Here is a 22,835-nt window from a genome sequence, read left to right as displayed (position 1 = left end):
TTCTTTGAGTAAGTTTTTGTTCATTTTTTCTCATGAGGGTTGAATTTTTTTCAGTCATATTTAACTCGCTTCCATTTTATGAATTATAAAGACTAATAATTCAGGTAGAAATATTTGAAATAAAAAGCTAAGGAGACTAATTAATGATAGACTCATAGGTCACAACAATATTATATGGAGAACATGAATTCTTTTCACACCTTTAAAAGCTACTTGGCCATTGCTATCTCTGAATTAGCAGAGAAAATATGAGAAAACAAAGCATAATTTGAGTATTTTACATAAAATGCTTGTGAATATATTAGTATTCTATTGCAGGGTACAGTGAAATGATCAAATGTGACTATTTTAGGTGATATGGTATATAAGTTGGTTAAATAGAGCAATGGGACTGAGTTAAGCCAATTGAGATAGTCAGGGAGTAGCATTTCACTTGTTTGTTTAACTTAGATCAGACTTCTGAGTGGACTCAAATTTCTCCTAACCCTCTTGTCTTGAGTGTGTGAATCTATTGATCCTCCTAAAATGAAAACTTTCTGTACTTGGAGATATGAAAATTACACAAAAATTTTGAAATGCATTTTGATGAACAATGCTAAACCTATTTTTGTGTTTATATGACCTATATGCAATGTAATAAGAATTTGCAGTGGACTTTATTAAACATTTACTGTTGAAGAACTTTGAAATTAGGTAATTGTTTAGAGACGTCTGCACATTGTTATTTCTTATTGTATTTATTCCCCATTAAACACACAACCAGCAGAGATCCCCAGTAAGGATGATGGTCTACTAATGATGTCTTTTTAAAACTCACATATGATAAAAATTTTTTTTTCATTTTACAGAAGCATTTTAGATGCTAAAATTTTTTATTTATTTCATTTTTTAATTTTATTTTTATAAAGTAGTTCTGTAGATAAAGGAGGAGTAGGGAGGGGGCCAGCTACTGTAGATAAGGGAGGAACAGGCAGGGGACAAGCTATTGTAGATAAGTGAGAAGTAGGAAGGTTCACCAACCTCGATGGTTCACCACCTCATAGTAGCAAGAGGGTGGCAACGGTGCCAACCGGTGAAGAGCGAACCAACAAGTGCTGCCCAGAGATGCAGGCAGGTGCAGGGCTATACTCCTTGCATCGACCATGTCGATCTGGCCAGTACTTTCTGTGTGTGAGCAGCACGTCCATGCACAAGGTGTATGGCATGTTCATCAGCGTGCAGAGTGTTACAACAAGCCACCGCATGGCCGAGCCTGGCAAGCTACCTGTGGCATATTTGATATGCCAAAAACAGTAACAAAAATGGGCCTCATTCCCCTGACCCTGGAGTAGTCCCCAATGTGGAATGTTGAGAAGGACGAACAAAATGCTAAAATCTACACTCTAAAATCTCAGGGCCGAACTAAGCTGCCAAAATGAAGAAGGATTAAAATGAGTGTCTGCACTTTTAATGCATGTATGCTGGCATTGGAAGCATCCATCAAGGACCTGATGGTGCAAGCAGAGAAGACCAAGTACCATGTCATTGGATTGACCGAGACAAGAAGGCATCGATCACATCAAATAGTTTTTGACAATGGGGAAGAACTGTTCCTCAAAACATTTGACAGTAGAGGCATCGGTGGTGTTAGTGTCCTCGTCAACATGAACTTGGCCATGAGCATTGATTCATTTGAATGCCTAACAACCCGAATCGGACGCTTATGTTTGAATAGATGTGGCTCCAATGAGTTTCCAGCAGTTTCTATCTTCATCGTTTATGCACCAACATCCAACTACGACGAAGAAGAAATTGAGTTCTACATGGAGCTGGAGAAGTTCTATAAAGAAGACTACACCTTCTACAAGGTCATTGTTGGTGATTTTAATGCCAAGATAGGACCGAGAAGGTCGCCCAAAGAACTCCACATTGGGACCCAGGGCCTAGAATGGAACGAACAGAGTGAGAGACTGAGTTCATCATGTTGACCAAGATCATCCATGGTAACTCGCAGTTCCAGAGGCCAAATCTAAACATTAGACATGGGAGTCTCCCGGTGGACAGTTCCACAACAAAATTGATAAACTCATATTCATTCGATGGTTTTGCCTGACAGATGTAGCTGTTGTCCCAAAATTCCCAACAGGATCAGACCACCGTCTCCTTTGTGCAAAATACTACTTCACAGAGTAGGGAGAAAGGGCTGCAAAGTTTAAGAAGAGAACTCCCAGAATGATCACCAACTGGGAGCTCTTTGGCACTATTGTGGCAATGTGGGAAGATGCCATTGTTGACAACATTGATAAGAAATATGATCGACTGGTTCAGCACCTCTATGATTGCGCGAGGAACACCAAGAGAGAGAAAGCCACAAACAGATGTCTGTCTTTGGAAACTTCTTCGAGCTCATTCACCAACGTGGTTTGGTGGAAGCCTCAGGCAATCACAAGGTAACGTTTGAGTTTGCAAAGCTGTGCAGAGAAGTGAAAAAGGAAGAGCTCAAAGAGAGAAGAGCAGCAGTGTTGGCTGATGCAGCAGATGCCAGAAAAACTATTCACAACGCCTGCCTGTCCTTCACCAACTATAAGACCAAGATGACTGCCCTCCGACGTCCTGATGAATCTATCACGTCTTCCAGAAGGGCAATGGAAAAGGTTATACATGACTTCTAGTCAGATATCTTCGATAGCCATGTCCACCTGCCCACATACTAAATTCCACAGACGGATATGTCATTTCCAGTGTTCTCCCTTCTAAAATCCAACATGCCATTTCATCAGTAAAGTAGTCCAGCTAAGGTAAGACCCAAACACCTGAAGAATCTGCTGCCAGTATTCGTCAATACACTGGCTTGGCTCTTCACATGCTACCTGTCTGAATGTATGGTTCCATCCCAATGGAAAACCAGCAGGACCGTTCTGTTGTACAAGAAGGGAAACACCCACAACATTGGCAACTATCACCTGATCTGCATGTTGTATATCTTCTACAAGTTATTCACTTGAGTGATCCTGAATAGGATTGGAAGAACACTAGATGAAGGACAACCATGGGTGCAAGCCGGGTTCCAAAAGGGATTCAGCATGATCTACCATATCCACACAGTGACCAAGCTCATTGAGGTTTTGCAAGAGTTTAAGATGCTGCTCTGTCTAACATTCATCAATTTAAAAAAGGCCTTTGATTCTGTTGAGACTGGAGCAGTCATCGAAGCCTCAATCAAACAGGGCATTCAAACTCAGTACATCAGGATCCTCCATGAGCTGAATTACAGATTCATCAACAGGACCTCACCATTCTACAAGGAAGTGATCATCAACGTAAAGAAAAGGGTTTGACAGGGTGATACTATTTCACCGAAACTCTCCAGTGTCACCCTGAGAACATCATGCGATGACTGGAATGGGAAGGAATAGGAGTGAACATAGATGATTGGCAACTACACCACCTCCACTTTGCTGATGACATCATTCTGATAACACCAAATATCAGCCAAGCAGCATGAATGCTGGCCGACTTCAACCGTGAGTGTGGAAAGGTCGGACTGCAGCTGAATCTCACGAAGACAATGTTCATGAGAAATGCACTAGTTCCTGACATTTCATTTGCTCTCAATGGAACCAACATCTCTGAATGCAGCAGTTATGTTTCCCTAGGTCAAGAACCCAAGATGATGGGTTCTTGACCCTGAGCTGCGCAGGAGGAAGAGAGCAATGTGGAATGCCTTCAAGAGTGTTGAAGAAGTGTTTAAGAGGACAAAGAACCCCCAGCTTCAGGCACATATTTTCTACTCCACCATTCTTCCTGCACTAATATACGCCTCAGAGACCTGGGCCCTATGAAAACAGGATGAGAACGCTACTCAGGTCTTGCAAAGAGGAATTGAAAGAGCTATGCTTGGAATTTCACGTTTCACTCAAGTGAGAGAAGGAAGGAATTCAGTGTTCTGACCTCTGTTGAAGATTAAGAATCAAGGACACTGTCTCATTTGCCAAGGCATCAAATATCTAATGGGCCGGACACATAATGTGATTTAGAGACGACTGCTGGACTAGAGCTGTTACTGACTGGATTCCACAGAATGTCAGAAGAATGCATGGTCACTCACTTACGAGATGGTCAGACTTCTTCATCAAAACCCTGAATGAACGGTTTGAGGCTCTTCACATTCCTGGAGCAAGCAGATGTCATTGGGCTATACTCGCACATGGCAGGGACAAATGGAGATGTTACTGGCACCTGCTCAAGGAAATCAATGAGCAATGGGATGACAAATGATACAAGTGAAAGTACCTATATGTTTATTGCAGTACTGTTCACAATAGCCAAAATCTGGAAACAAACTGAGTGCCCTAGAACAGATGACTGGTTAAAGAAACTTTGGTACATCTACACAATGGAATACTATGCAGCTGTTAGGAGAGATAAAGTCATGAAATTTGCTTACAAGTGGATAGACATGGAGAGTATCATGCTAAGTGAAATGAGTCAGAAAGAGAAGGACAGACATTGAAGGGCTGCACTCATTTGTGGAGTATGGAATAACATAAGATGAAGCTGACACTCAAAGACAGTAGATACAAGGGCCAGGAGGATTGCCCCATAGCTGGAAGCCTGCTTCATGAGTGGAGGGGAGAAGGCAGATGGAACAGAGAAGGGATCACTAAGAAAATGATTGCCGAAGGAATCAGTTGGAATGGGAGATGTGTGCTGAAAGTAGATAATGGACCAAGCATGATGACCTCTCAGTGTCTGTGTTGCAAGCCATATGCCCAAAAGTAGAGAGAGAGTATGGGAAATATTGTCTGCCATGGAGGTAGGAGGTAGGTGGGAAAGGGGGGTATACCCGGGATATTGGTGGTGGGGAAAGTGCACTGGTGGAGGGATGGGTGTTTGATCATTTTGTGATTGTAACCCAAACATGAAAGTTTGTAACTATCTCGCAGCGATTCAATAAAAATTTTTTAAAAAAGAAAGTAGTTCACAATATTTAATTACTTTTAATATTCAAACACCAATCTTACCACCATTACCCCTTCCCACCACCATATTTTCTGTGGATTCACTCGTGGGTAAGGCTTGGTATGAGTGTGTGGAGAGTGGCCGTGAGCATGGTGGGGTTGAGTTCTGAAGGTTTTCAGATGCCAGGGCTGAGTCCCTGTGGGTGGAGAGGGGCCTCACCTGCCCCTCTCTGGGGCGCCCCAAATGAAACCCCCCGGCATAGGGTCCAGCGGCATGGCTATGGCAAGTCATTTTATGTTCTCTTCTGAGAAGGAAGGACAATGAGTCTCTCATATATAATAAAATTTTTCAAATAGGGGACATACCCTGTGGTGCTGGGAGGGAGCAGTCTGGGAGCTACTCTCAGTGGTCTGCAGATCTGTGGTATGGGCCAGATAGTTCAGTACTTGGCTCTGCATTGTGGTGCTGAAACTTCACTAGTGCTGGAGGTCACCAGGGCCACAATGCAGTACTCTGGAACTGCTACAGCTATATGCAGCGGTAAGAGTTAGGAAGCATGTAATAAGTGATGCCAGGGATATTACTTGGAACATTGCATATGGCAGGCATTTATGTGCTACTTCTATAAGCAACATATCTTGTACCATGCGTTGTTATTTAAGATCAGAAATACATAGTTTCTTTGAGCACTGGAAAACTTTTGAGGATTTCTGATCTACCTCAGCTATCTCTTAGTTTACCCTTAAAATGATAACCATATATGTTTTATATTTTAGTTTCTTCCTTTATTACCTTTTATTTATTTTTTAGTTTTTTATTAGTGAATCACCATGGGGTACAGTTACAAACTTATGAACTTTTATGTTTGTATTTAGTTTACATCCCTCCATCAATGCCCATTTTCCTTCCCAATGATCCCAGTATCCCTCTTACCACCCCCATCCCAACCCCCACCACCCCATCCTGCCTCTGCGGCAGGGTATTCCCTTTTGTTCTCTCTCTAGTTGGATGTTGTAGTTTGCAATAAAGGTATTGAGTGGATATTATGTTCGGTCTATGGTCTACTTTTGGTACGCAGCTTTCAACCTGAGTGGATCCTCCCAACATTCTCTACTAGATGTTCCGTTCTCTGTCTCTGCTGCCTTTTCCCCCCGCATGTGAGGCAAGTTTCCAAGCTGTGGGGCAGACTTTTTTTCTTTTATTAGTGAATAACCATGAGACAAAGTTACAAACTTACAGGTTTTCATGCTTACGTTTCAGTCATACAATGATCGAGTACCCATCCCTCTACCAGTGCCCATTTTCCACCAGCAATGGTCCCAACATCCCTCCCACCACCCCCATTCTGTCCCCTTCACCCCACCATACCTCTGTGGCAGGGCATTCCTATTTGCTCACACTCTCTTTTGGGGTCTTGTGGTTTGTTACAGAGGTATTAAGTAGGCATCATGTTCAGTCTATAGTCTATTTTCAGCCCGTATCTACCATCCCTAGTGGGTCAGCCTAGCACCCTTCTCTATCAGAGCTGCTTCTTCACCTAGCATGTGAGGTCAGCTTCCAAGCTGTGGAGTACTCCTCTTAGTACTTATCTACATTATTCTTGGGTGTTAGTCTCTCATTCTGTTATTTTATATTCCACAAATGAGTACAATCTTTCCATGTCTGTCCCTCTATTTCTGACTCATTTCATTTAACATGATACTTTCCATGTTGATCCACCTATATGAAAATTTCATGACTTCATCTTTTCTAATAGCTGCATAGTATTCCATTGTGTAGATGTACCAAAGTTTCCTTAACCAGTCATCTGTTCTCGGCAGTCGGGTTTTTTCCAGATTCTGGCTATTGTGAACAGTGCTGCAATGAACATATAGGTGCAGATGTCACATTTACTATACTTTTTTGCATCTCTGGGATATATCCCCAGAAGTGGTATTGCTGGGTCAAATGGGAGCTCAATTTCTAATTTTTTGAGAATCGTCCATACTGTTTTCCAAAAGAGCTGAACCAGTCGACATTCCCACCAGCAGTAAAGGAGAGTCCCTTTCTCCCCACATCCGTGTCAACACCGGTCGCTTTTGTTCTTTTGGATGTGGGCCAGTCTCTGTGGTGTGAGATGGTATCTCATTGTTGTTTTGATCTGCACCTCCCTGATGAGTAGCGATGAGGAGCATTTTTTCATGTGTCTTTTAGCCATTCAGATTTCTTCCCTGAGAAAGTTTCTGTTCATTTTATCGCCCCATTTTCTGATGGGGTTGGATGTTTTCTTCTTGTGGAGTTCAACCAGTGCCTTGTAAATCCTTGATATCAAACCCTTATCTGATGGGTATTGAGTGAATATCCTTTCCCATTCTGTAGACTGTCTTTGTATTCTGGTTGCTGTATCTTTTGAGGTACAGAAGCTTCTCAGTTTAAGATAGTCCCATTTGTTTATCTCTGTTTCCACTTGCCTGGTCAGTGGTGAGTCCTCTTTGAAGATACTTATAGCTTCAATGTCGTGGAGCGTTTTGCCGACCTTGTCTTCAATGTAACTTATGGATTCTGGTCTAATGTTGAGGTCTTTAATCCATTTTCATCTGACTTTTGTGCATGGTGTTAGGTATAAGTCTGAGCCCATTTTTTTGCATGTAGCTGTCCAGTGTTCCAGCACCATTTGTTAAAGAGGCTTTCCTTGCTCCACTTTACATTTCTTGCTCTCTTATCAAAGATTAGATGATCATATATTTGAGGGTGTGTGTAAGGATATTCTACCCTGTTCCATTGGTCTACTGCTCTGCTTTGTTCCAGTACCATGCAGTTTTAATTATTACTGCTTTGTAGTAGAGCTTGAGGTTGGGGAAGGTGGTGCCTCCCATCTTCTTTTTCCCCAAAATTGCTTTAGCTGTTTGTGGAGGTTTGTTGTTCCATATGAATTTTAGGAGTGTTTGGTTCACTTCCTTGAATAATGTCATGAGTATCCTTATAGGGATCACATTGAATCTGTATAATGCTTTGGGAAATATTGCCATTTTGACAATGTTAATTCTTCCAATCCATGAACAGGGGATGTTCTTCCATTTCCTCATGTCCTCTTTTATTTCGTGAAGTAACATATTGTAATTTTCCCTGTACAGGTCCTTCACCTCCTTGGTTAAGTTGATTCTGAGGTACTTGATTTTTTGAGGCATGATTGTGAACGGGGTTGCTTTTTTATATCACTTTCTTCTCTCTCATTATTTGCATATAGGAAAACCATGGAGTTTTGGGTATTCATTTTATAGACTGCGACTTTACTATATGAGTCTATTGTTTCGAGGAGTTTCTTGTTAGAGGCTTTGGGGTTCTCTAAATATCATATCATCTGCGAATAGTGAGAGCTTGATTTCTTCCTTTCCTATATGGATGCCCTTAATGTCTTTTTCTTGCCTGATCGCTAGTGCAAGTACTTCCAATACTATATTGTACAGAAGTGGTGAGAGTGGGCATCCTTGCCTTGTCCCTATTCTTAGAGGGAAGGACCTTACTTTTTTCCCATTGAGAATAATGCTTGCTATAGACTTGTGGTAGATGGCTTTGACTATATTGAGGAAGTTCCCTTCTATGACCATTTTGGTGAGCGTTTTCATCATGAATGGGTGCTGGATCTTGTCAAACGCTTTTTCTGCATCTATTAATATCATCATATGGTTTTTATCTTTTCTTTGTTGATATGGTGGATTATGCTGATTGACTTCTGAATGTTGAACCATCCTTGCATCCCTGGGGAATCCCACTTGGTCGTGGTGTATGATCTTTTTGATGAGTTGCTGGATTCTATTCACTAATATTTTGTTGAGGATCTTCACATCCATGTTCATCAGAGATATAGGCCTGTAGTTTTCTTTTTTTGTGGTGTCTCTGTTTGCTTTTGGTATTAGGGTGGTATGTGCCTCATATAAACTGTTTGGGAGTGTTTCTGTTTCCTCGATTTCCTGGAAAAGCTTGAAAAGAACTGGCAATATGTCCTCTTTAAATGTTTGGAAGAATTCACTAGTGAATCCATCTGGACCTGGACTTTTGTTTCTGGAGAGACTTTTTATTACAGTTTTGATTTCCTTGATAGTAATGGGTCTATATAGGTATTCCAAATCATCTTGGTTCAGCCTTTGGAAGCTATAAGAATTCGGGAATTTATCCATTTCTTCTAGATTCTCTTGTTTTGTGGTGTACAGACTTTTGAAGTAGTCTCTAATGATCTTTTGAATTTCTTTGGTTTCTGTTGTGATGTTCCCCCTTTCATTTCTGATTCAGTTTATTAGAGTTCTCTCTCTTTCTTTGTGAGTCTTGCTAGTGTCTTATCAATCCTATTTATTTTCTCAAAGAACCAGCTGTTAGATTCATTGATCTTTCGGATTGTTTTTTGGGCTTCCATACCATTGATTTCTGCTCTAAGTTTTATTATTTCTTTCCTTCTGCCTGATTTGGGCTCCTTTTGTTGGTCCTTTTCTAAGGTCTTGAGCTGTGAGGTCCGGTTATTTATGTGGGCCCTTTCTTCCTTCCTGAGATATGCTTGCAGAGCTATAAATTTTCCCCTTAAGACAGCTTTAGCTGTGTCCCACAAGTTCTGGTAGCTCATGTCTTCATTCTCATTTGTTTCCAGGCACCTTTTGATTTCTTCCTTGATTTCCTCCCTGACCCACTCATTGTTCAACACTGAGTTGTTTAATTTTCAGGTGTATGGTTTGGTCCTCTGCATCCGTGCATGATTAACTTCTATCTTCAATGCATCATGGTCTGAGAAGATAGTTGATACAATTTCCATCTTCCTGATTCTATGGAGGTATGCTTTGTAGTCCAACGCATGATCTATTTTGGAAAATGTTCCGTGTCACTGGAAAAGAATGTGTATTCTTTTTCATGGGGATGCAAAGCCCTGTATAGATTTATTAGCCCTCTCTCTTCGATTTCTTCCTTTGAGGCCAGTGTATTCTTTCTGAGTTTTGATTTTGTTGATCTATCCAGAGGTGATAAGGTAGTGTTGAAGTCTCCAACTATATTGTGTTGCTAGCAATGTCCTCTCTAAAATCTGTTAGCAGTTGTTTTAAGTATTTTGTTGGTCCCTCATTAGGTGTATATACATTTAAGAGTGTGAGTTCTTCCTGCTGTATGTATGTGTTGATTAGTAAGAAATGGCCATTGCTGTCCCTTCTAATCTTTTTCAACCTGAAATCTATATTGTCCAATACTAGTATGGCCACCCTGGCTTTTTTGAGGGAGTTGTTTGCTTGAAGGATTGTTTTCCATCCTTTGACTTTGGATCTGTGTTTGCTCTGACCATTCAGATATGTTTCTTGTAGGCAGCAGAATGCAGGGTTCAGTTTCTGAATCCATTGTGCCACTCTGTGTCTCTTGATGGGTGCATTTAGACCATTGACGTTGTGAGAGATTATTGTCATGGAGTTTTGTGCCATCTTTCTGTAGGAGTTTGTTGTGCTTGTAGGGGTTTTTCTTTTTTTTACAGGAGCCCCTTTAGTCCTTATTTTAAGTTTGGTTTTGAGTCTATGAAGTTCCTGAGCTGTTGTTTATCCACAAAATTGTGTATGGTTCCTTCGAGTTTGAGTGAGAGCTTAGCCAGATAAAGTATTCAAGGTGAGGTGTTTTTTTTTGTTTTTTTTTTTTTTTTTTTGCTTTTTGGGTCACACCTGGCTCTGCACAGGGGTTACTCCTGGCTCTGCACTCAGGAATTATCCCTGGCAGTGCTCAGGGGACCATATGGGATGCTGGGAATCAAACCCGGGTCGGTTGCGTGCAAGGCAAACGCCCTACCAGCTGTGCTATCGCTCCAGCCCCGCAGGTGAGGTGTTTATTTCATTGAGTTTTTTCACTCTATCCCACCACTGTTTTCTGGCTTGGAGGGTTTCCTCTCCTGTGAATCTAAGGGGTGCTCCTTTGTATGTGATTTCTTTTTTGACCTTGCTGCTTGCAGTATTGTGTCCCTATCTGTGGCATCCATCATTCTGACTATGATATGTCTTGGAGTCTTTTTATTAGGGTCTCTTCTATCTGGCACCCTTTGGGCTCCTAGGATCTGAACATCTGCATTATCCAGCTCTGGGAACTTTTCAGCAATGATTTCTTTAACTGTGGCTTTCTCATTAGGGTTGCCTCCCTGTCCTTCTGGAACTCCAATGATTCTTATGTTATTCCTCTTGGCATCATCCCCTAGGTCTCTGATTCGCCCTAGAGCTATTTTTAGGTCTTTTCCAATTGTTTGTTGTAGCCTGTGGGCTTTCTGCTGCTCATCTTCAAGCTCACTAATTCTATCTTCAGCTGTAGCCATTCTACTGTTGAGGGTTCCACTGTGTTTTCTATTTCTTCTACAGTGCCTTTTATTCATGACATTTCTGAATGTAGCTTTCCTATTTCTGCTCTCATTTCTTACCGTAATTTCTTTGCTGACTGCTCCACCATTTCTTTAAGTTCGATGAACATTCTCAGAATTTCTTCTCTGAGTTCTTTGTTGGAGAGATCATATTTGTGGGAAACCCCTGCTGAGGCTTTTGAACTCTTTTCTTGGTCCTCTCCTGGCTATGGGGATTTGCGATGTTTCTTCATGCTGTCATGGGACCTTCCAGTTCACTAGAGCTAATCTCTCTTTTTGTGAGGTTTCGATATTTTAGCGCAATTGGAGTAGGCTAGTAGCTTATTTGCCTTTTGTGTTTGAGGTAGCTGGGGAGATCTCCACAAAGTTAGGTAATGGAGATTGAGATGTCTGTCAAGTATACCAAAACAGGGGAAAATAACTGCTGCCGGCGGCCACCCCCGGAGACCACAACCCTGCAGCGGAAGCCATACCCACTACCACAGAGGCCATGCCCCTTCTGGCCACTGGATGTTGGGTTGAGATCGGATCCTGGGGCCGTAGGCAGAGTGCGCAGGCACGGAAGACTGGGATGATCAGTGATGGGAGCTGGCACACCTGAATGAGGAAGCAGGAAGAGCAGGGTCGGAAGCGGTGGCTGGGGGTGGGGGTCCCTGCCCGCTGGATGCTGGGTTGAGATCGTGGGGCAAACTTTCTGGTTCTTATCTCTACTACTCTTGGGTGTTAGTATCCCATTCTGCTACTTTATAATCCACATATGAGTGCGATCTTTCTATGTCTGTCTCTTTCTTTCTGACTCATTTCACTCAGCATGATACTTTCCATGTTGATCCACTTATATGCAAATTTCATGACTTCATGTTTTCTAACAGCTGCATAGTATATAACAATCTGCATAGTATTCCATTGTGTATATGTACCAAAGTTTCTTTACCCAGTCATCTGTTTTTGGGCACTCCGTTTTTTTCCAGATTTTGGCTATTGTAAACAGTGCTGCAATAAACATAGAAATGCAGATGTCATTTCTACTATCTATACCTTTTTGCCTCTCCGGGTTATATTCCCAGGAGTGGTATTACTGGGTCAAATGGGAGCTCAATTTCTAATTTTTTGAGAATCGTCCATATTGTTTTCCAAAAGGGCTGAATGAGCCGGCATTCCCACCAGCAGTGAAGGAGAGTCCCTTTCTTCCCACAACAATGCCAAGACCTGTATTTAGGGATCTGGGTCCATTTTAGAAAGTTTATACAATTTTTGTTGAGATATTCTTGTGTACTAGAATATCTGTTATTAATCGTGTCAGAAAGCTGTAATTAAAATTGAATGTATCCACATAAACAAATTTATCGTCATCATCATTGTAATTTAATTACAAATTAAATGAATAAAGCAACCATGTTAGCTCACCAAATGTACAGAAGTGAAAATTGATAGCATATAGGATTGGTTCCAGTTCCCAAAATGGACACCTTCATATGTATATATCTTGGTTTCATGTTTATATATATTTTTAATTTGTTACTCTAGTTCCCCTTCTCTCCCCCTTACCGAGTTGCCTAACTTCATTTTATCACATGCACATATTGTTCTTATGCCTTCAAAAATTAACATTAAGGGACCATCAGGTTTCAATCCCTGGCACTATATATATGTCGCCCACACTTCCCTCTGGAGTCCCCAGAGTCCTGCCAGGAACAATCCCTGGGTACTGTGTGGTGCAACCAAACAACAAACATTACCAACAACAAACAGCAGTATACTGTTATGAATGTCTTTGAAAAAAGTATTTTTGCAGTTACATAATGTTTTCAACTCATAGCTTATTGTTAGTTATCTAAAGTGTTTTCTGCTTGAGTCATTAACATACTTTGTCTTGAAGACTATTTCATGATGAGGTCCTACTATTTAATGTGAAGTCTGTAGCACTGTACTCTGTTGTCCCATTATTCATCGATTTGCTCTAGCAGGCACCAGTAATATCTCCATTATGAGACTTGTTGTTACTGGTTTTGGCATATCGAATACACCACGGGTAACTTTCCAGGCTCTGCCGTGCGGGCAGGATACTCTTGATAGCTTGCCAAACTCTCCGAGAGGGATGAAGGAATCGAACTCTGGTCGACCGCGTGCAAGGCAAACACCCTAAAAAGTTTAATATAAAATTGTGTGGCAATTGGAATTTATTTCATTACAAACAAAATAGTAATAAGAATATTGATAAATTTCCTTTTTCTGTGTTTTTGCCTATAAAATATGATTGTCCTTTAAAAATAATTGGATGAGCAGTAAATGGTACTTGAAAAATAATCACTTAGAATTTAGGCTAAATAAATATTTTTGTGCCACAAATGCTTTTTGGACACACATGCGGCTTCTATGCACAGGTGACACCTGGCACATATGTCGAGCAAACGTCCCCTCTTGAGATATGGAGTTTCTTTTTTCTTTTGTTTGTTTTTTTGGGTCACACCCAGTGACGCTCAGGATTTACTCTTGGCTCTGTACTCAGGAAACACTCTTGGTGGTGCTCGGGACCATATGGGATGCCGGGAATTGAACCCAGGTCTTTTGCATGCAAGGCATACACACTACCTGCTGTGCTGTCACTCCAGCTCCTAGATATGTACTTTCATACTTTAACACTGGAATGTGTACTGGGGCTCTCTCTGCCTTTGGAGAAACCCATGTTTTCTTTTAAACGTTACTTGTTCTCCCTCCCTCCCCTTCCTCAAAATTTCTAATAAGAACTGTTTTTACTTCAAGAAAAGAAAAGAAAAAGAAAAATTTTGCTGTCTTTTTTTGGGGGTGTGGGGAGGGAAAGACACACTTGGCTGGGTCAGTGCTCAGGACTTCTGTCTCTGCACTCAGGGATCACTCCTGGTGGGCTGGGGGCACAATACAGGAAGCCAGGGTGGAATCCAGGCTAATCACAAACAACTTACCTGCTGTGCTATCTCTCTACCGCCAATATTTTGGTGTCTTTAGAGATGAGGAAATTTAATGTAGTAAAAGAAGGATGCCTATATCACCCTTGACCCCAAAATTTAGAGAGAAGGACAGAGAAGGAAAGAAACCAGGGGTAAAAGAAAAAAAATGCAAAAGGAAAGTAATGGGAACAGGGATTGGAGCTTCAGTTGTGGTATAGATATACATTCAAAGCATATATAGCTTTGAATATGCTTTCATATGAGTGAAAATATGAATGGGATTGGCATTGAAATATTATATGCCTAAAACTCAACTATCACTCGCTTTGTAAATACAGTTCTTTAATTAAATAAAAATTATTTAAAAATAAATGCAAAACATCACTTTTTCTTCATTCTTCTCAAAGAAAATATTTTGAAACAGTGTCTTGACGGACTAGTATTATCTTTTGCCTAACAATAGGGATTTTCTTAGTTGTCACAGTTGATTTCATGTTAACTTTCCAAAAGTATGGCTTGAAAAGTTCATATTGACAAATGACTATGACAAAGTTCTATGGACATATTTAGAAAAAGACTATTAAATATGCTGCTCTGTAATATTAATCAGGTTATATTAATGTTTTCCATAATTTTTATATCTGTAGGTAGCTCGAGAATGTTTATTTCATCGAGAGAAAAGAATGGGAATTGATCTAGTTCATGATGAAGTGGAAACAAATCTACTTATGGTAAAAATGGGAAAAATGCTTCAGTAATAAGAAAGTTGGTTGCAAACATGCTTAATGTATAAAATATGTTGGTTACTTAAAGATACTTATAAACTATAATCATATCTATAGAACTTAGAATTTTTTTAGTTGTATAAGTAATAATAGATACTTATTGAGAAAATCTGAAAATTCAGACAAGGATAAAGTAAGATAAAATTTACCTGAAACTTAATTAGACATAAATTCCTGTTAATTTTCAGTCTTTCTATTAACCATATTTTTATATACATTACCCAATTCAAAGACACAAAAATGACCTCAAATTTTGAATAAAACAAATTAATCTAAGTAGTGATTTTTGGCTAAATGCTTAACAATATTTATTCTTAAATATAAATGTGAAAAAAATTAAAGGCTTTATTTTTTAGAACAGTTTAATTTAGAAAAATTGAGAGGGAAGTAGAGAGATTTTCCACATGATCCCATTGCCGAAAAAATCTCCATTATAACTATACCCCACCACAGAGGTTCATTTTTTTGAAACTGATAATTCACTGATATAATTTAATCACCCAAAGTCCACAGTTTACCATTAGGTTTTGAATCTTTCATATTTCACCTATTTAATCCTGCCTCCCAAATACTGCCTTATTAAAGTTACTTTGGGAGAGGCATAGCCAGCAGTGGTCAGGGTTTTTTCCTGGCTCTGCACTCAGAGATCACTCTTGGCAAGGTGGGCGTTCCTTGTGAGATGCTGTGTATTGAACCTGGCTTGCCCATATTGCAAGGCAAGCTTTCTCTGCTTTACTATTTCTCCAGCACTGAAATATAATTTTAATGTTTATGTTAAAAATTTCCATAATGTGAAAATTCTATCACACTATTAAAAGTCCATCCTCTTTTTTGAAATAGTTTTCTTGTTATCATTCCATTTTTGCTACTTTAGTAACATGTGATGTTAAAAAATTATTATTGATAACTTTCTGATTATTTTCTTAGAATGCACTTTAAAATGCAAGTGCTATGTCAAAGGGTATGTATTTATGAAACTTTTTGTAGGATACCATTGGTTTGTCATTTCTCTCTTGTCACAAAGAGTTTGGGTTTATCTGGTAATAATCTCTAAACATTTTAAGACAACATTGGTATGTCCTGTTCTCCTTGCCACAAGGAGCTTAGGTATACCGGGTCACACCCATCAAAGTGCTCCCGAGTCACTCCATTCCTTTGTCTATCTGTCACTACTTCTCTATGCTCTCTTCCCCAAACAGTTCATCAACTTTTCCCCCTGATCAGACTGTTAATTTGTAAGGTCAGACCTTTCTAAGACACTGAACTTGTATTGTAAGTTAATATTGCCTTTCTCCTCTCCTTGTGTCTTTTGAATAGTTTACTTTAAAGCAATGTCCTTTTTGTATGAACAAAGAAAGACAGTTGTTAATATGCTTTGGTAACATGGGATTTAATTGGTTTCGAATATTATTCACTCCCGGGCATCTGCTTTCTCGACTTAAGCCTCAGCTGCCCTTACTTCCTAGCACCCCAAAAGCAGGGTCCCAACGAGGGACGAGACGGACCCAGGGCAAGCAGTGAGTTATGTGCTACCCTGGCATCGAGATGGGCCTGACCAAAGTGCCTAATTCTTGGTCATGGACAAATGTTGTCATGATCCAAAAGCAACGACGAGACTAGGGCCCTGCTAGGGATAGGAAAGACTAATCTGGCCTGAGCACTGTAGTCTGAGATCAAGATGACCCCAGGAGAGCAATTCTATAAGCTTAATGCATCTCTTGCTATGTCCATACAAAATATTAATATTATGAATGCTTATATGTTAGTTGTACAAGGAGAGGAGAAACACATCCATGGGACTCTGCTCTTGGGCGGGTCGTCCTGCTGAAAGAGAATCTGTCCTAAAAGAAGCATCCGCTGAGGAAAAGAATTTTACCCCTATTGATTGTGACCACACTTATGTGTAAGCCACAACCCCTCATGCTGGGAGATTTTACTAGGCTGTGAGAATGGACTGGGGGCCAGTTGCCAGTGCCAGATCTGGAGAAGCCAGATTGAGATCCAGATCCAGAGGAAAAGGAGAATGAAGTAGCCTGGGGGAGGAAAAAACAGGAGGATAATCAGAGGAGAATGGAGATGGGAATGGAATAAACTGCAACTGAGACCAACCAGCCTGACTCTCGTTCCTTCCTTCGCCTGGCTCATCATCGCCATCAACCTCCCCGGGGTAGGGGAAGCGGCTGGAGACTACCGAACTCAGGCAGTGGGAGAGATAGAGCGCCGCTGCCTTATGCCCGGTGTGGTACCCCCTTCCTTTTTTTGTGATTACACACTTTTGATGTTTATAACCAAATGACCTTCCAGAAGCTGAAATCTAATGTGCATTACTATGATGATTTTCCTCACTAAGTTTTCTTTCACTAATTAAATATGATTTAGTTCTAAGGTCTCTAACCTTTACTCACTTAGACTATGGCATTGATCCACATATTCCATGATATTCCTTGAGACTTAAGCCATCACATATCTCTCTTTTTATAGTCCAGACACTATCTTTGGTACTAACTCTCCACCCCCAAATACCTGAAAAACATATTTATGTTAGTGATTCAATTTATGTTCATAGTTTATAGATCCTCAATGTAAATTTATATTTTGATTCCTCTGTCTCCTTTTTGCCCTGACAACAAGGTTCTCTGGTTTCATAATATGACTTCCTAACCATCATCTCCTTGACCTCCATACATTTTTCTAGCTCCGATAATTATAAAAGTTCCTCTTACTTGCTTCTGACCTATCTTTTTCTAAATAAAAAGATAGGTGCCTAATTATTGTGAAATCCGACAATGTCTTTCCTTTTCCCAGTTTCACTTGGATTTTCACTGCACATGACTTTCAATTTTTCCTTTGTGAAAAAAGATTTTTCTTGGTTCCTTAATTTATATGAGATAAAATTTACTGTGGCCTTTCATTATCTGATTCATAGACCTTCTCTATCTCATTTCCTATTCTGAGTTGCCAAATTTCTACTTCAGTCAATCAGTTTACTATCTTCAAATTAGTTTTGCAAGACCTTACTGTTTTAAGTCTTTGTTTCACCAGTTCTTGGTAAAAAATGAATCCTTGATAAGTAGTAACTATGACTAAGTGGCCAGCTGGTCACTAGTAATTTTTATCCTCACAAGTCACCAAGTGTCGTTTTTAACACCACACATTTTTTAGAAACTCATTATTATCTGAATTTATTTCATATTCTCTTTATTTCCTGATTGCCTGAAAGAAATATGAATTGAAATAATATATTTATGGAAGCTGGAGCGATAGCTCAGCAGGTAGGGCATTTGCCTTGCATGCAGCTGACCCAGGTTTGATTCCTCCGCCTCTCTCAGAGAGCCTGGCAAGCTACCGAGAGTATCCCACCCACAGGGCAGAGCCTGGCAAGCTACCCATGGCATATTTGATATGCCAAAAACAGTAACAAGTCTCACAATGGAGACGTTACTGATGCCCGCTCGAGCAAATCGATGAGCAACAGGATAAGAGTAATACAGTGATACAGTGAAGTTTTTGCCGTTACAGAAAGCTATGCCAATTGACTTTGTGAAAACCATAGTTTCTAACATCCATGCCTGAGACGTATATAGGTTATGGTTATCCTAAGTGAAATAGATTTACAATAACGAGGGCCCCTTTTATTCCATTTCATCTCTCACAGCCTCTATGAACAAGTTTAATTGTAATTGGGCATCTATTTTCTCATTTTAAATCAATTATGGAAATTTTTCCAGTGAATATCTTTTGTCCATTTCTATCATGTTCTATATGATATAATTTAAATGACTTCTAAACATTTTTATACCAGTTTACTTAGGAAGAGAATATGGTACTTGTAAAAGAAATTAGCTACTTCAATAATTTTATTATTCCAGTTAAACTAAGGCTATATCTTAGCGTCATTTGGTAAGTATTATTTTTTTTGGCTTTTTTTTGGTCACACCCAGTGATGCTCTGGAGTTCCTCCAGGCTCTGCACTCAGGAATCACTCCTGGAGGTGCACAGGGAACTATATGGGATGCTGGGAATGAATTCCGGTCAGCTGCTTGTAAGGCCAGCATCCTCCCCTCTGTGCTATCATTCAAGCCCCTGGTAAGTATTTTTAAAATATCTAAGAGTGTGTCGTGCATGCAGAGATTCTGATTCAAGTCTGGGCACTGGACATTGATATTTATAGTTTTTCCACAGATAGTTGCAATGAACATCCATAATTAAAAATCATTCCTTCTTTATGTAGCAAATCTATAAATAATTGTTAAAACTTGAAATCAAGCAGGATATCTTTAGTTTGGTGAGTGCATAAATGCATTGTGGTACATTCAAACAATGAGGTAGTTAATTCAGCACTAAAAATCTCATGAACAGACACAGAAGAACCATAAATTTATATTCCTAAGTGAAAGAGCTATCTTGACAAGGAAATGTACATATGAAAATGATTGATTTTAAAACTATAAAATAATGTAGGACTGGGGCAATGATAAAGGGTTTCAGTGCTTACCTTGCTCACTGCAGTAAAAAACAGCATTGGTAAGAATCTAAATAATTAAAAATTAAAAAATTTGTGACAAGTGATGTTAAGAAATAATGTGGATAAATTAAAAATGTACAAATTCATACAGTGGTGAGAATATCAAATAATATAGTTGCAAAAGCTTAAATATGGAACTATGAATTGGTTCATTCGGTGATTCCAGTTCTACAAGACTTGAAATATATCCCAGTGGCTCATTGATTTGTTTGAGAGGGCACCAGTAACGTCTCTCATTGAGAGACTTATTGTTACTGTTTTTGGCATATCAAATATGCACGGGTAGCTTGCCAGGCTCTGCCATTCGGGCTCGATACTCTCAGTAGCTTGCCGGGCTCTCCGAGAGGGGTGGAGGAATCGAACTCGGGTCGGCTGCGTGAAAGGCGAAGGCTCAACCGCTGTGCTATTGCTCCAGCCCTTGAAATATATGTCAATAAATAATATGTTATTCTATCAAAAGAAAAAAATACCTGTCTGTAAAAATTTAAATATGAATATTTATAGGAGCATAACTTATAACAGTCATTTGGAAGCAATCCAAATATACTCAACAACTGATAGTGGAAAATAAGACATGATATAACTTTAGAATGTTATTCAGCCAACAGATAGGAATAAAGTGCTGATACATTCTATAACATGGTTGAGCCTTAAAAAACATGTCAAAGTGAAAGACACAGATCATGGAAGCAAGGGAATAATTCCATAACCAAAGATGCCTGTCCTATAAGCATGGAACTATAAATTCTATCTCTGTGCCTAGCAGATCAGTGTCCTGAGCGTGGTCTCCACAGTATGCCATCTCCTGTGAAAAGCCAGGTGCACATCTGCAACCAGATATGAGACCCTTAGTCACTGTAATAACAGCAGCATAAATCAAAAGGGAGGGGGGAAATGAGTACAGTATGAAGGGTTACATAATTTATGATTCTATTAAAATGAAACAGATTAAAGGTTGTCTAGAAGAAAGAGAATATAGGGATGGGGTAACTGAAAATTGGGGCTGTGTGTATAGGAGTATATGTTTATTCTGAAAACCATTGCATTATACAACTCAAATGATCAATGATATTGTGAGTGATTCTTATCTCTTATCTAAAAATAGCTTTTATTTTTAAGAAGCAATAATTTCCTAGAATATTATATTTTCTAAAGCAGTGGTAGGACTTAAAGAAGGCCTTAAATTCTATTGAGACTGAGGCAGTCATTGAAGCCCTGGCCAAACAGGGCATTCAAAATCAGTATATCAAAATCTGTATTGTGGATTCACCACCAGGATCTCACCATTCTACAAGTAAGTGATCATTGATGTATAGAGAGGAGTGCGGCAGGGTGGTACCATTTCACCAAAACTCTTTAGTGCCACCTCGAGAACATCATGCGAAGACTGGAATGGGAAGGAATGGGAGTGAAGATAGACGGTTGACAATTACACCACCTCCGCTTCACTGATGACATCTTTCTCATAACACCAAACATTATCCAAGCGGCAGAAATGCTGGCCGACTTCGACCACGAGCGTGGAAAGGTCGGATTGCAGCTGAATCTCATCAAGATGATGTTCATGAAAAATGAACTGGTCCCTGGAGCTCCATTTGCTCTCAATGGAATGAACATTTCCGAATGCAGCAGCTATTTTATGTACCTGGGTCGAGAAATCAACATGAGGAACGACTTGGTGCCAGAACTGAGCAGGAGGAAAAGAGCAGTGTGGAATGCCTTCAAGAGCGTCAAAGAAGTGGTTAAGAGAACAAAGAACCTCTGACTCTGGGCACACCTTTTTGATTCCACTGTTCTTCCTGCACTAACATATGCCTCAGAGACCTGGGCCCTACGCAAACATAATGAGAATGCTATTAGGGTATCCCAAAGAGGAATCGAAAGAGCTATGCTGGGGTATCACATCTCACTGAAGTGAGAGGAGGAATCCGGAGTTCTGACCTCCGTTGATGGTCAAACATCAGGGATGCTGTCCCGTTTTCCAAGGCATCAAAAATCAGATGGGCTGGTTATGTAATGCGATTCAGAGACAACCGCTGGACTAGAGCTGTTACTGACTGGATTCCATGGGACGTCAGAAGATCTCGTGGCCACCCACCCACTAGATGGTCAGATTTCTTTGTCAAAACTCTGAATGAACAATTTGAGGCTCTTCCTGTGCCTGGAGCAAGCAGATATCATTGGGCTGCACTAGCACGCGACAGGGACAAATGGAGACATTACTGGTGCCTGCTCCAGCAAATTGAAGTTTAATGGGATGACAAGTGACAAGTGACAAGTGGTAGGGGCTCTTTTACCTCATAATAACTGGCTATGTCAAATCTAACTGTGGTTAGTATAATGACCTATCAGTTGAGAGAATACTTTGGTTATTGTCAATTAATGTAAGTAGTAAACGTTTTGTGAAGGTTAGTCAATGTGGTGATATTAGCATATCTTTTTTTTCTTTCCCAAAATCAACCTCTTTGAACAACCAAATATATTAGCAAAGAAAAGAAACATCCTTAAAATGTAATTTTTGAAAAATGTATATGGGGAAGTATCTTTTCATGAATTCTGTTCACTGTTGCTAGCAATATTTAACAATATTCTCGATATTATTACAGAATTATTTTTACTAGTAATGATATGGTCTTTGTAAACAACTAAGCTTTAAACTCTGAAGCCAAATGTACCTTCAGAGTTATCTCACATCTAGGTTGGCCTTATTTGGGCATGAGGGGTAAGTCCTGTGGCTTTGAGTTCAGGTTGGAGTTCTGAGGCTTCTCTTTATGTTGTAGAACCGGGATTCGTGGGCTATTAGTTTGGATTTACTTCCAGAGACATTTTAGAACTTTAGATCATGGGATACATACTTGGTACATTCCATCCCAGGAAGTTTGTGCTATGAGACACTGATGCCAGTCTGGAAATGCTGTGAGGGACCTCACAATCAGGCATAAAAACTGACTTCTTCACGAATGATTTCCACTTCTAACTAGAGTGTGGGCCAGAGGTGGCCTGCCACCAGCTATGTAGAAAACAGATGCTTGCTGGGTCATCACTGGTTTGTCCAGAATAAATACTGAGAATTCATATTGCTACGGAAACATCTGTGCTTACTAATTCAGAGAAAACGGAGAATACAAGAATAGCATCAACATGTTTGGGTGATAGAAATAGAGTGCTGGTTTCTGAATGTTATTTGTCATTAGCTATATGCCATCTGGATTTGTATTTCAATAAAATTATTTCCTATATTAGATAATTTACTCACTTTTCCAATATTAAAATGTCTCCCTTTAATATGGGTAAACATAAATACAGCACATATAAAC

At 39.8% G+C, this 22,835-nt stretch overlaps 1 protein-coding gene and 1 pseudogene across 1 annotated transcript in view; both read left to right on the top strand.

Moving 5' to 3' along the window:
- Positions 1-22,835, top strand: part of TEKT3 (tektin 3) — a 65,684-nt gene that overhangs the window by 6,277 nt on the left and 36,572 nt on the right. Inside the window, exon 3 of the mRNA XM_004603887.2 lies at positions 14,856-14,939. Coding sequence (XP_004603944.1) covers positions 14,856-14,939 — 84 coding nt within the window. The remainder of the gene's footprint in view (positions 1-14,855; positions 14,940-22,835) is intronic.
- LOC129405535 (uncharacterized) lies at positions 1,431-2,762 on the top strand (annotated as a pseudogene).

Source organism: Sorex araneus, chromosome 6 (assembly GCF_027595985.1).
Source record: "Sorex araneus isolate mSorAra2 chromosome 6, mSorAra2.pri, whole genome shotgun sequence".
Taxonomy (NCBI): Eukaryota; Metazoa; Chordata; class Mammalia; order Eulipotyphla; family Soricidae; genus Sorex; species Sorex araneus.
Note: the sequence above shows the minus strand (reverse complement) of the source record. Positions and strands in the feature narration are given on the sequence as shown.